This window comes from Bos javanicus, chromosome 26 (genome assembly GCF_032452875.1).
Source record: "Bos javanicus breed banteng chromosome 26, ARS-OSU_banteng_1.0, whole genome shotgun sequence".
NCBI classification, from domain to species: Eukaryota; Metazoa; Chordata; class Mammalia; order Artiodactyla; family Bovidae; genus Bos; species Bos javanicus.
The window spans coordinates 15665066-15677302 of NC_083893.1; the positions used below are offsets into that span (position 1 = coordinate 15665066).

A 12237-nucleotide genomic window follows, 5' to 3' on the forward strand; every position below is an offset into this window, starting at 1 on the left:
TAATATAATAGGAAAGAATGGATTTGGGGTATGCTATCTTTGCAATTTCTCTCCTAATCTAAAACTATTCTGAAAAAAAATTTTTTAACTAATGTTTTTTAATAGTTTCAAGTGAGTGCATGTATCGCTACCACCCATTATCAGTACCCATAAACCCCTTTTTTCCTGTCTCAGTTATGTCACCACCTTTCCCCCTAGAGAAAAATTCACTGCTGTGAACTTTGTGATAATACATTCTTTTTTTCTTTATAATGTTACCACTTTATGCCTCTCTAAACATAGAGTATACTTTTTCCTTTTTGGAAATTTACATTACTGTAATCACACAATATGTATGCCTGTATGTCTTGCTTAAGATTTGTCTGTGTTGTTGCAGGTGGTTAAGCATTGCATATTTACTTCCGTGGCTGTGCAGGCTGGTGTTATATGAATACATCACATTTTATCTATATATTTGATGGTTGCTGGACGTTTGGGTGATTTCCAGTGTGGATTATTTGAAAAGAATCTTCTGATCATTAGATTTGTGAGATCTCTTGTGGATTTCTTGTCTTTCTTAAGAATATCTGTTTATGTGAGGCAAGGAAGAACATTTTGCTGTTTGAAAGCAGGAGTGGAATCTTGCTTGGGGACCAGATCTAGACCGAGAGTCCGAGAAGCCCAAGGCCGCTTCTCAGACCTTGCCAAGAGGCTGTCAGCTGCCCAAGTGTCTCGGGGTGATGGGAACATCCCTTCCCAGGGATGTATGGACCAGTTCCTCAATTTTACCCACCCCTTTGCTGGTGATGTCTGTAGATCAAGCAGTGAAAAGCCTTGCCCTTGGTAACAGTTCCTCATGCTTTAAAGAGAATAAGTCTCTCTTAGGCACATTCCTACCAAAGTAGCCAAATAGAAAAAAGAGAGTCAGGCAGACCAAATTCCTGCCTTGTGTAGGTCTCTTCTGAGCTGGGTAACCTGGAGCCAGTTACTCACCCCTTCTGAACCTCAGTTTCCCCATAGATTAAAAAAATATGTATACTTAGGGCTGATTCATGTTGATATATCGCAGGAACCAACACAACATTATAAAACAATTATCCTTCAATTAAAAATTTTTTTTTAAGAATAATAAAACTTACTTTGCAAGTAGGTCATATTAATTGCAAAAATGTATGTATTTAACACAAGAGGAAAGACTAATAAATAATGAAGATTGTTGTTGTTTATATTAAAAATACAATTATATAGTAGTTCCTTTATTCAACCTGCTCCAGTACTCTTGCTTGGAAAATTGCATGGACAGAGGAGCCTGGAGGGTTACAGTCCATGGGGCCTCAAAGCCTATGGTCAGACATGTTGTTAAATATAAGGTTTCAGAATACCACTATATAAAATCACTCTATGACTTTTAGCATTTTATATTTCCTATGCTAATTTGAATTTATAATGAAATTTAAAATGATGTCCAGCGTCAGTGAAAGATTTTTGTTGTCCTTCTGATTATAAGACAGATCAAATTTGTAACTCTTTCTATCAGGTTTATAATCGGAGATTTGTTGGATTCTGAAAATGACATCTTTGAGCAGCCCAAAGAGTGGGACTCTCATGGATCGGAGGAGCCACAGAAAGCCTTTGACCATGGGACAGAGCTCATCCCATGGTATGTGCTGTCCATCCAAGCCGATGTGCACCAGTTCCTGTTGCAGGGGGCCACGGTCATCCACTATGATCAGGACACGCACCTCTCTGCCCGCTGCTTCCTCCAGCTTCAGCCTGACAATAGCACCTTGACCTGGATAAAACCCACCACTGCTTCCCCAGCCAGTGCTAAAGCAAAACTTGGTGTGCTCAGTAACACGTCTGAGCCTGGCAAATTCCCGTTATTGGGCAATGCTGGATTAAGTGGCCTGGTGGAGGGGATCTTGGATCTGTTTTCAGCAAAGGCTGTGTACATGGGACACCCTAACATTGATATACACACTGTGTGTGTTCAGAACAAACTGAGTAACATGTCTCTCTCAGAGACTGGTGTGACACTGCTCTACGGGCTGCAGACCACGGACAATAGATTACTGCACTTTGTGGCGCCAAAGCACACAGCTAAAATGCTCTTCAGTGGATTGTTGGAGCTCACGAGAGCTGTGAGGAAGATGAGGAAGTTCCCTGACCAAAGACAGCATTGGCTGCGGAAACAGTACGTCAGCCTCTACCAGGTAAGGGGAAAGGGATGCAGCCTTCCCTGTCTCCTCGGTAGTATAATTCTCCAGATTTATCTTGTGAAAATACACTGGAAAACTAGACCACCAAGGCTCATTTTCCCAGCTTTGTCAACTTTCTGCCTGAGTGATGTTGAACAGCTTTTACTTAACCTCTCTGTGCCTTAGTTTCTTATCTATAAAGTGAGAAAAATAATGATATTATTCATATTGTCCAAAGGATAATTGTGAAGCTTAACTGAGTTAATATGTGTAAAGCCATAATCTAAATTCATACATATAAAGCATTGTGTCTGGCTCAAAGTAGGTCCTATTATTATTTTGTATGAAAATAGTGACTTCTCACATCTGGAAAGAAACAAGTTAATATAAGCATTTTCACTTAAAGTGAAAATGGAAAACGTTGTAATCTGAATGCTTTTATACTAATTAGGGACTAGCTGATGTGTTGGAAATCTTCACTTTGGAAACTGAAATCCTATTTCATCTTCTAATGTGCTCTGTGACTCTCGGAGAGTTATTTAATTTACTGTGTATTGCTGCCAAACTGTTGAACTTGTAAGTTTAAAAGAAACGTTCCCAAATGTGAGATAGTCATAACTAGAGTTCTTCCAAACCTTATTCATAGTGGCAACAGCCCTTAGGAGACAGCTTAAACTGAGTGAGTATTTTGTTAACCCTAAAGTATCAGGATCCCTGGAAGATCCCCAGAGAAGGAAATGGCAACCCACTCCAATATTTGCCTGGACAATTTCACGGACAGAGGAACCTGGCATGCTGTATAATCCGTGGGGTCACAAAAAGTCAGACACGACTGAGCAACTGAACACACACACACGCATCAGGTACTTTGACACTCCAGCCAAAGGTCCACCAGGACTGGGTTAGATGAGGTGGTGAGAAGAGACACAGGTGTAACTAGAGCCACATGCTTATGGAGGAAGGAGGGAAGAGATTGCTTGGAAATCGAGTCATAAACCCCACTACAAGGTGACACTATTGGTAGGATTGTCAAATGAGTTGTACAGAGTATTCAGTTTTTCTTTGCTATGTTCTTGTGTCTTGAGTGAGTGAAAGTAGCTCAGTTGTGTCCAACTCTTTGAGACCCCATGGACTATACAGTCCATAGAATTCTCTAGGCTAGAATACTGGAGTGGGTAGCCTTTCCCTTCTCCAGGGGATCTTCCCAGCCCAGGGATCGAACCTAGGTCTCCCACATTGCAGGCAGATTCTTTACCAGCTGAGCCACAAGGGAAGCCCTTTTCTATCTTATGGGGGAGAAATGATCTTTTCTAGTGTCACAGAACAAATACCACTGTGACTTAAATTACTCAAAGGATTGATTTTCATGTACTTTTCATAGTTCTAACATGTTTCTGACAATTTAAAACACTTTCTGCTCTGGAATGTTAGTAGAGTCACATATGTTAGTAGAGTCACATATGTTTCCCCTTTCTCCACATCCATACAGTACTTAATGAGTAGAGATCATATCCTGAAGAACTTAATAAATTAATAAGCACATAGGCCTATATACATGATTATGCTGCACTGCACAAAGCCAGTTTTAGTTAACTCATCTAAAATGGAAACCAAGGGACCTCTCTGGTGGTCCAGTGGCGAAGATGCCTTGTTCCCGATACAGGGGGCCCAGGTTCTATCCCTGGTCAGGGATAGATCCCACATTCCACAACTAAAGATCCCACATGATGCAACTAAGACCCGGCACAGCTAAATAAATAAATATTTTTTGAAATAAAATGGAAACCAAAATGCTTGCTTCCTGTCTACTCCACAGGGAGCTCTCAGTGGTGCCAGCTGCTTGGAACGAAGGTCTCCAAGGAACGAAGGAGCTATTATGAATATTGGTTTTCAATTACAGTCATTCCTCAGCCTTCTACAGTCGTTAAAAATGCATTCAGTCTGGTCGTGAACCAAAGTCTTTGGGCTCAATTACAGTCACTGTCACAAAACCTAAGTGGTTTATTTGCTCCATTTGTTTCCTTCCCAATCTTACAAAGTAACTGAATTAACATGTAAAGTCTCCTTAGTTTCTCATTGCTAAGTTCACAGTACTGTACTGTGGCTCAGATGGTAAAGAATCTGCCTGCAATGCAGGAGACCCGACTGATCAATGGGTCAGGAAGATCCACTGGAGAAGGGCATGGCTATCCACTCCAGTAGAGGAGCCTGGGGGACTACAGTCCATGGGGTCGCAAAGAGTCGGATACAACTGAGCAATTAACATGCATCACAAAGGTTCTCATTTACCCTGGCAACCTTCAGTTTATGCTGAAGGAGGCACCAGATGAGACCACAAACAATGGATAAGAAGAGGTGCTGCTGGAGCTGAGACAGAGGAAGTGACTTGGAGTTGACTTGGTCTTATGCAGTTGTAACCACAGCTATATCCCTCCGTTTCTCTTCACCCCCATCCTTCCACCCTTGTGAGGAACCAAGCTGTCACAGTGTAAGGGCTAAAAGTCTCCATATACCTCAGTCACTTCTGAAAACATAGATGGCATTCCTCCTCAAAACAATGTACTACACCAGCTGCCTAAGACAGACAACAGTCTTAGACACTCAAGATTTCTTTCTTTTTTTTTTAAGTGAAAAAGGTCAACGGACTACTCATTTTTCCATCATAGAGATCAGTTCCCAAATTGTATCAGGGAATATTAAAAAGATGCTAATTTGGCACTTGGAGAACAAAAAGTCAAATAGGCATCATTCTAAATGCCCCCTGGCTGATTTATAATACAGCTTAGCACATTTAAAGCTCTCAGAAGTCCCAAAGTACAAAAGAAAAATTTAAACATATCTATAAACTAAAGAAACGGATGGAAGGTCTTGATTTCTTCCAAATTTCTGCCAACAGCCGTATAAGAATATTTCTTTATCCCCAATTTAGGAAGAGCTTATATAGAAAATAATCTTCCTAACATCTGAGTCCTCTTGTATGATGAATGTTTGCACCGTTACTTTCAAATACAGGTATTTTAGTGCTAGTGAATATAAACTAAGCTAATGGAAATAGTAGCAAGAGATAAAGCAAAAGACAAGAAAAAATAGTGACTTTTGTTTTTGTTTGTTTGGTTTTTGGGGGGCTCTGCTCTGAGTCTTTGTTTGGGCTTCTCTTATTTCCAAGCACGAGCTCTGGAGCCTGTGAGCTCAGTAGCTGTGGCATGGACTTAGCTCCCCCAAGGCATGTGGGATCTTAGTTCCCTGACCAGGGCTTGAACCTGAGTCCTCTGCATTGAAAGACAGATTCTTAACAATTCTTAACCCCTAGACCACCAGGGAATTCCCAATAGTGATATTTGTAACAAAGCCTAGGAATACAAGAAATTTTTAAAAAGCAAACTGTGCGGAAATTTGATATGGGATGTGGAAGAAAGGTTGGTATCGTGAGCTTTGCCTCAAAGTTATGGGCAAGCTTGAGAACTCATATATTTGGAAAGATCTCTGCGAAGCCAAGGAGGTTATACACAGGATTATCAGTAAATTTCTTTTTTTTTTTTTTTTCTAATTTTATTTTATTTTTAAACTTTACATAATTGTATTAGTTTTGCCAAATATCAAAATGAATCCACCACAGGTATACATGTGTTCCCCATCCCGAACCCTGTGCACCAGCCCCAAGCATCCAGCATCGTGCATCGAACCTGGACTGGCAACTCGTTTCCTACATGATATTTTACATGTTTCATTTGTAAGCAACAGAAACAGATTCTGGCTATCTCCAAGGAAAAAGTGGGGCATCTATTTAAAGAGTTAGATTGTTTTAAGAGTCTTTAAGGTATCATATGCAAAGATATGCCAAGTTAAAAGTATATGTATTTAAAAAAAAATATGTATTTATTTAGCTCCATGGATCTTAGTTGTGGCACTCAGGATCTTAGATCTTTGTTGCTGCATGCTGGATCCTTAGTCTTGGGCATGCAAAATCTTAGTTACAGTATGTGGGATCTAATTCCCTGACCAGGGCCTGGACCCAGACCCTCCGCGATGGGAGTGTGGAGTCTTAACCACTGGACCACCAGGGAAGTCCCAAAAGTACATGCATATTTTTTAAGGAATCAATTTCCTAATGCTCAATGTTCACATGAACCGTTTTCTAAAACTGAGAATGTACCTTCACTTGCTATAGCCCAAATTGAAAATAGGAGGTACATCTTTCATCCATCCCAAACAAGTTTATTGTTTTGTATAAAACAAAAGGAAGATTCAAAGTACATTTTAGTTCCCAGAAGATCTCCTTTAAAGATTAAACAAAGGCATCCTGCCTTTTATAGGCCTAAAATATTTCCATTAATAATAAAGCTTGGCCCATGTTAAGATGTTCTGAATTTAGAAAAACCAAAGCAGTAGAGGCTGATTCTTTTATATGTACATGGTAATGGGTCTATTAAATTTTATTAAAGATTTTATTTTTTAGAGCATTTTTAGGTTTATTATAAAATTGAAAGGAAAGTACAGAGATTTCCCATAAACCTTCTTTCCCCACACATACATAGCTCCCCCATTATCAACATCACTAACAAGAATGGTACATTTTTTACAAAGGATCAGTTCAGTTCAGTTCAGTCACTCAGTCGTGTCCAACTCTTTGCGACCCCATGGACTGCAGCACGCCAGGCCTCCCTGTCCATCACTAACTGCCAGAGTTTACTCAATCTCATGTCCATTGAGTCAGTGATGCCATCCAACCATCCCATTCTCTGTCGTCCCTTTCTCCTCCCACGTTCAATCTTTCCCAGCATCAGGGTCTTTTCCAAGGAGTCAGTTCTTCACATCAGTGAAAGTATTGGAGTTTGGCCAAAGTATTGGAGTTTCAGCTTCAGCATCAGTCCTTCCAATGAATGCTCAGGACTGATTTCCTTTAGGATTGACTGGTTGGATCTCCTTGCAGTCCAAGGGACTCTCAAGAGTCTTCTCCAATACCACAGTTTGAAAGCATCAATTCTTCGGCACTCAGCTTTCTTTATAGTCCAACTCGCACATCCATACATGACTACTGGAAAAACCATAGCCTTGACACATCCTTTTACAAAGGATGAACCTATGTTAACATGTTGTAATTTTCCAAAGTCCATAGTTTACCTTAGAGTTCACTCTTGGTACTATACATTCTATGGGCTTGTACAAATATAATATATTGACATATACCCATCACTACAATACCATATGGAGCGTTTTTGCTGCCCTAAATATCCTGTGCGCTCTGCCTGTTCGTCTTGCTCCCACTCCATCCCACCCTCTCCTAGTCCCCTGCAACCGCTGATCTTTTCATTGTCTCCTTAGTTTTGTCTTTTCCAGCTGTTATATAGTTGGAATCATAGAATATGTAGACTTCTCAGATTGTTTTTTTTCACTTAGTAATATGCATTTAAGTTTTCCCCCATGTCTGCTTGCAGCTCGATAATTCATTTCTTTTTATTACTGAATGAAATTTCATTGTCTTAGTGAACCGCAGTTTATTTATTCATTCACCGACAAGGATTTCTTGGTTGCTTCCAAGTTTTGGCAGTTATGAATGAAGCAAGTATAAATATCCGTGTTCAGGTTTTGGTATAGACACACGTTTCCAACTCAATTGGGTAAATATCAAGGAGTGTGACTGCTGAATCATACAGTAAAAGTGTGTTTAGTTTTGTAAGAAACTGACTTCTAAAGTGGCTGTACCATTTTTTATTCCCACCAGCAACAAATGAGAGTCTCTATTGCTCTGCATCCTCACCAGCATTTGGTGTTGTCAGTGTTCTCAATTTTGGCCATTCTAATAGGTGTGCAGTTGTATCTCGTTGTCTTATTTCACATTTCCCTGATGACATATGATGTGGAACATCTTTTCATATGCTTATTTGCCATCTGTGTATATACTTTGGTGAGGTGTCTGTCAAATTCTTTGACCTATTTTTTGATTGAGTCGTTTGTTTTCTTATTGTTGAGTTAAAAAAAAATTTTTTGTACATTTTGGATAACAGACCTTTTTATCAGACGTTTCTTCTCAAATATTTTCTCCCAGCCTGTGGCTTGTCTTCAAACATTCTTGACCGTGTCTTTTGCAGAGAAGAGCTTTTAAATTTTAATGAAGTGGTCTACTCTGTTTAAGCATTAGGTTTAATGTTTAAAGATGTATTAGTTAAAACCCATAGATAAAATTTTACAGGATTTTTTTGTAATCAGAGTGTATTATGCAATAAGGTAGTTAAAAATCAGTTTATGAAACTGCGTCACTTTGCAGTCAGTTTGGTGACTTGTTAGCAGGAGCTCTCTCCAGCAGGTCTGCACCAGGTGGGGTCATCTCCAGCCGTTGTCATTCTTTGTATCACTCCATTCAAGATTCAGTTTCCAGGGGTGGAGGTTTTTTTAACTTTTTATTTTGTATTGGGATATAGCCAATTAGCAAGCAGTGTTGTGACAGTTTCAGGCAAACAGTGAAGGGACTCAGCCATACATATACATGTATCCATCCTCTCCCAAACTCCCCTCCCATTCAGGCTGCCTCATAACACTGAGCTGTACTATAGGACCTTGTCAATTATTATTCATTTTAAATATAGTAGTGTGTACATGTCAGGGATGGTGAGTTTGATTGGCTTATTTGGGTCCTATACCAACCATTGGTCAAGGGAGGATGTTCCCCATTGATTGATGGACCAAGACTGTATCCAGGGACAAGAGATAAAGTAAAATTGTGTATGGTTAAAGAAAAGAAAATGACCCACAGACAGGCATAAATCACAGATATTCAGGACAGAAGGTCACCAAAAGGTTTCATCACATATCATTCAAAAGATCACCAAGTATCCAATTCACTAAGCATCCTGGGATCCATAACGGGATTCAGGAAGTAGGAGGTCACAACTCAAGTCATCAAATCAGATAGTCATTGAACATTAAAAACAAGCACAGACATGAAGGAGCAAACACACACACCCATGCATACACGCTCACGCAAAAAGTCACTTTATTATTTGCATGTTATCTACAACAAAGCCAAAATCTATTTATAAGCACTTCTTAGCATTTGCAAAGGAGGACTAACATTAAAAGCTTATGGAAAGTAAAGATAGTAAATAGAAATAGATTTAAAAGATGTTTTTTCTACAACTTGTGAAATATCAATATTGTCTTTAATTCATATGTGACTTTTTGTAGTTTTATTAACTTTGCTGACTTATAAGGAGAATTGTTGAACTCTGTTTAATTACTCAATCCCTTCTGATACTCAGTGCATGTAACACAGAGCTGCCTTTCAAGAAGCAGCTATTGTAAGCCATCATATGCCCACTGAGCATATTTTCACTGCTCAAGGCATCATAATATGAGTCCCCTGGGCTCTGTGTCCTTGGATACCAGTCACTGAGGAAAATGGCAGCTCAACTACTTGAGGTGCCTCCAAGCCCTTCAAAATGAATTTCATGTACTCCACCTACTCTGACTTCAAGTCAGACTGTCCCAAGCATCAAGCTAGGTGAAAATATAGCTAGAGTGATTAAATAACAAATAGAACTTTATTTTACTTCAATAGAGTCATACACACATATACACCCTCCAAGTCCTTCAAAGCCCAGATTTACGAAGTACATCTTAATGAATTTGCCTGCAGTGATAATGCTGAAACATAACTTATGGAAGTGGAAAGGGAATTTTTTTTGTTAATCCCAATTGAACGTGGCTGTATTAAAGCACAACACTGGAACTCCGCAGGATGTGATAAAGCACAACACTGGAACTCAGCTGGATGTGACCAGGACCACAGAGGACTTGATTAAGTCCCCAACAGAGAGTCTGGACAGTTAGAAAACAGAGCCACTTGGGTGGCCAGATCATTATTCTTTGGTGACAGCCTGTGCTCCTCTGCCTCTGGGAATTTCCTGAAAGCCTTTGATACATTTACTCCCCCTTTACTCATTCTTCCCTCATGGGTTCACAGTGTGTCTCTTTTACAGGAGGATGGACGATATGAAGGCCCAACTTTGGCTCAAGCTGTAGAGCTGTTTGGTGGCAGACGATGGAGTACTCGAAACCCCAGCCCTGGGACATCAGCAAAGAGCGCTGAGAAGCCCAACACCTTGAGTATAAGCAACACCAAGAAAAAGAAGAAAATCCTTATGAGGGTAGAGTGTTACTTGTTTATTAAGCATCCAACCCAGTCATCTGGGACCACTGTATAATCTACATAACCATAAACTATTTTAGGTCATTTGGATTGGGGACAGGGTGAGATGTAAAACAAATAAAATACAAGAGCTTACCAAGTGCCCACTGGATGCCAAGCCCAGTACTAGGAACTGAGTCATCACCAGCAAAAAGTCAGGGTCCACAGAGGGACACAGAGATGCTAACAAACAGTGAGATCTGAGTAAGAGTCATTGTCACGCTGTCTGCAAAGTGCTGTGGGAGTAGAGAGAGGGAAAATAGAAGACTGGGAGTTAGGCAGGGATGGCTCCACAGAGAAGGTGAGAGGTGGGTCTTAAAGGACATATAGGATTCACCAGGCAGACAGTGCAGGGGAACGTCTGTCTGGCACAGGGGGCCCTGAGTTCAGGTTTCAGGTTGGAGCATGGGCTCTATGGTGGGCAAAGAAAGGATAGTAAGGAACAAGGATCATATTAGGAAGGTCTTGGAGCGTCAAAAGGCTAGACCTCAATTTAAAATATATTAACAAGAGAAGCAAGTGTCCATCCGCCAATGAAGGATAAAGAAAAGGTAACATGTACATACAATGGGGATAAAAAGAGGGAAATCCTGTCATGTGTCATGTGTCAAGGTCAACGTGGATGACCTTGAGGACATTATCCTACGTGAAAGAAGTCAGTCACAAAAGGACAAATACTGCATGATTCCAGTTACAGGTATGAGATACCTAGAGTGGTCCAACTCTTAGAAACAGAAAATAGAATGGTGGTTGCCAGGGACTAAGGTGAAGGGGAAAGGGGGAGTTGTTTAATGAGTATAGAGTATCAGTTTTGCAAAAGTGAGAAAGTTCTAGAAATGTCTTGCACAACAAGATACAAATAGTTAGCACTACTTTCTCTATGGTAGACTTAAAAATGATCATGTGTGTGTTAGTTGCTCAGTTGTATCTGACTCTTTGCAAACCCATGGACTGTAGCCTGCCAGACTCCTCTGTCCATGGGATTTTCCAGGCAAGAGTACTGGAATGGGTTGCCAGTTCCTTCTCCAGGGATTCTTCCTGACCGAGGGATTGAACCCAGGTCTCCCAGATTGCAGGCAGCTTCTTTACCATCTGAGCCACAAGGGAAGCATTAAAAATGGTTAAGATGGTAAATTTTGTGTTTTGTTTTATAGCATGATATATATATATATAATATATTGCTCTATATTATATATTACATTATTTATATTATCACTATAGTGCAATACATTTTCTTCATGGTTAACTGGGAGAAGGTTCCCTCTTTGCACTTGGGAGGCTGTTGATGCCTAGGTTGAACCTTATCTGCTTCATAATTCTGTCTCTGCACAGACTCCAGGGACCTCATGCCTTCTCATGTCACCCTTTCCCCCAAGGAGTGCTGCATTATCATGAAGAACACACGGGATAAACAGAACAGGGAACACTTGGTCAGCCTTCACATAGGTCTTTACTGGTTTCACCAGGGGGCGGTGGGACTGATGGTGGATCAGTGAAAAAATAGAGACCTACCTGAGCTAGGCAGTGATGGGAAAGATAAGCACGGTGAGTCTTCTGTTCCCAGGGTGAGAGTGGAGAGGTGACGGATGATGAGATGGCCACCCGCAAGGCCAGAACACACAAAGAGAGCCGGAGCCGGAGTGGCTCTGATCCTCAAGATGTCAATGAACAAGAAGAATCAGGTAAAGCGGCATCTTCATACCTAAGGGTTTTGTAAATGGGAAAACGTGCATTTGGTTTTAAACTGAGATTTAAGTATCACAGGCCTTCTTAACTAAACTCTTATTAAATATACTTACCTTTGTTTTTAACTGAACGATGGAACCCAAAAGGTATTTCTGCAAACACAAGTTTGCAACCGTAAGTTGTACTTAG

General features: G+C 40.4%; 1 protein-coding gene across 1 annotated transcript in view; it reads left to right on the forward strand.

Annotated features, from left to right (window-relative positions):
• Positions 1-12237, forward strand: part of PLCE1 (phospholipase C epsilon 1) — a 369702-nt gene that overhangs the window by 285717 nt on the left and 71748 nt on the right. Inside the window, exons 8-10 of the mRNA XM_061402841.1 lie at positions 1517-2192; positions 10154-10321; positions 11927-12044. Of these exons, the coding sequence (XP_061258825.1) occupies positions 1517-2192; positions 10154-10321; positions 11927-12044 (962 nt within the window). The remainder of the gene's footprint in view (positions 1-1516; positions 2193-10153; positions 10322-11926; positions 12045-12237) is intronic.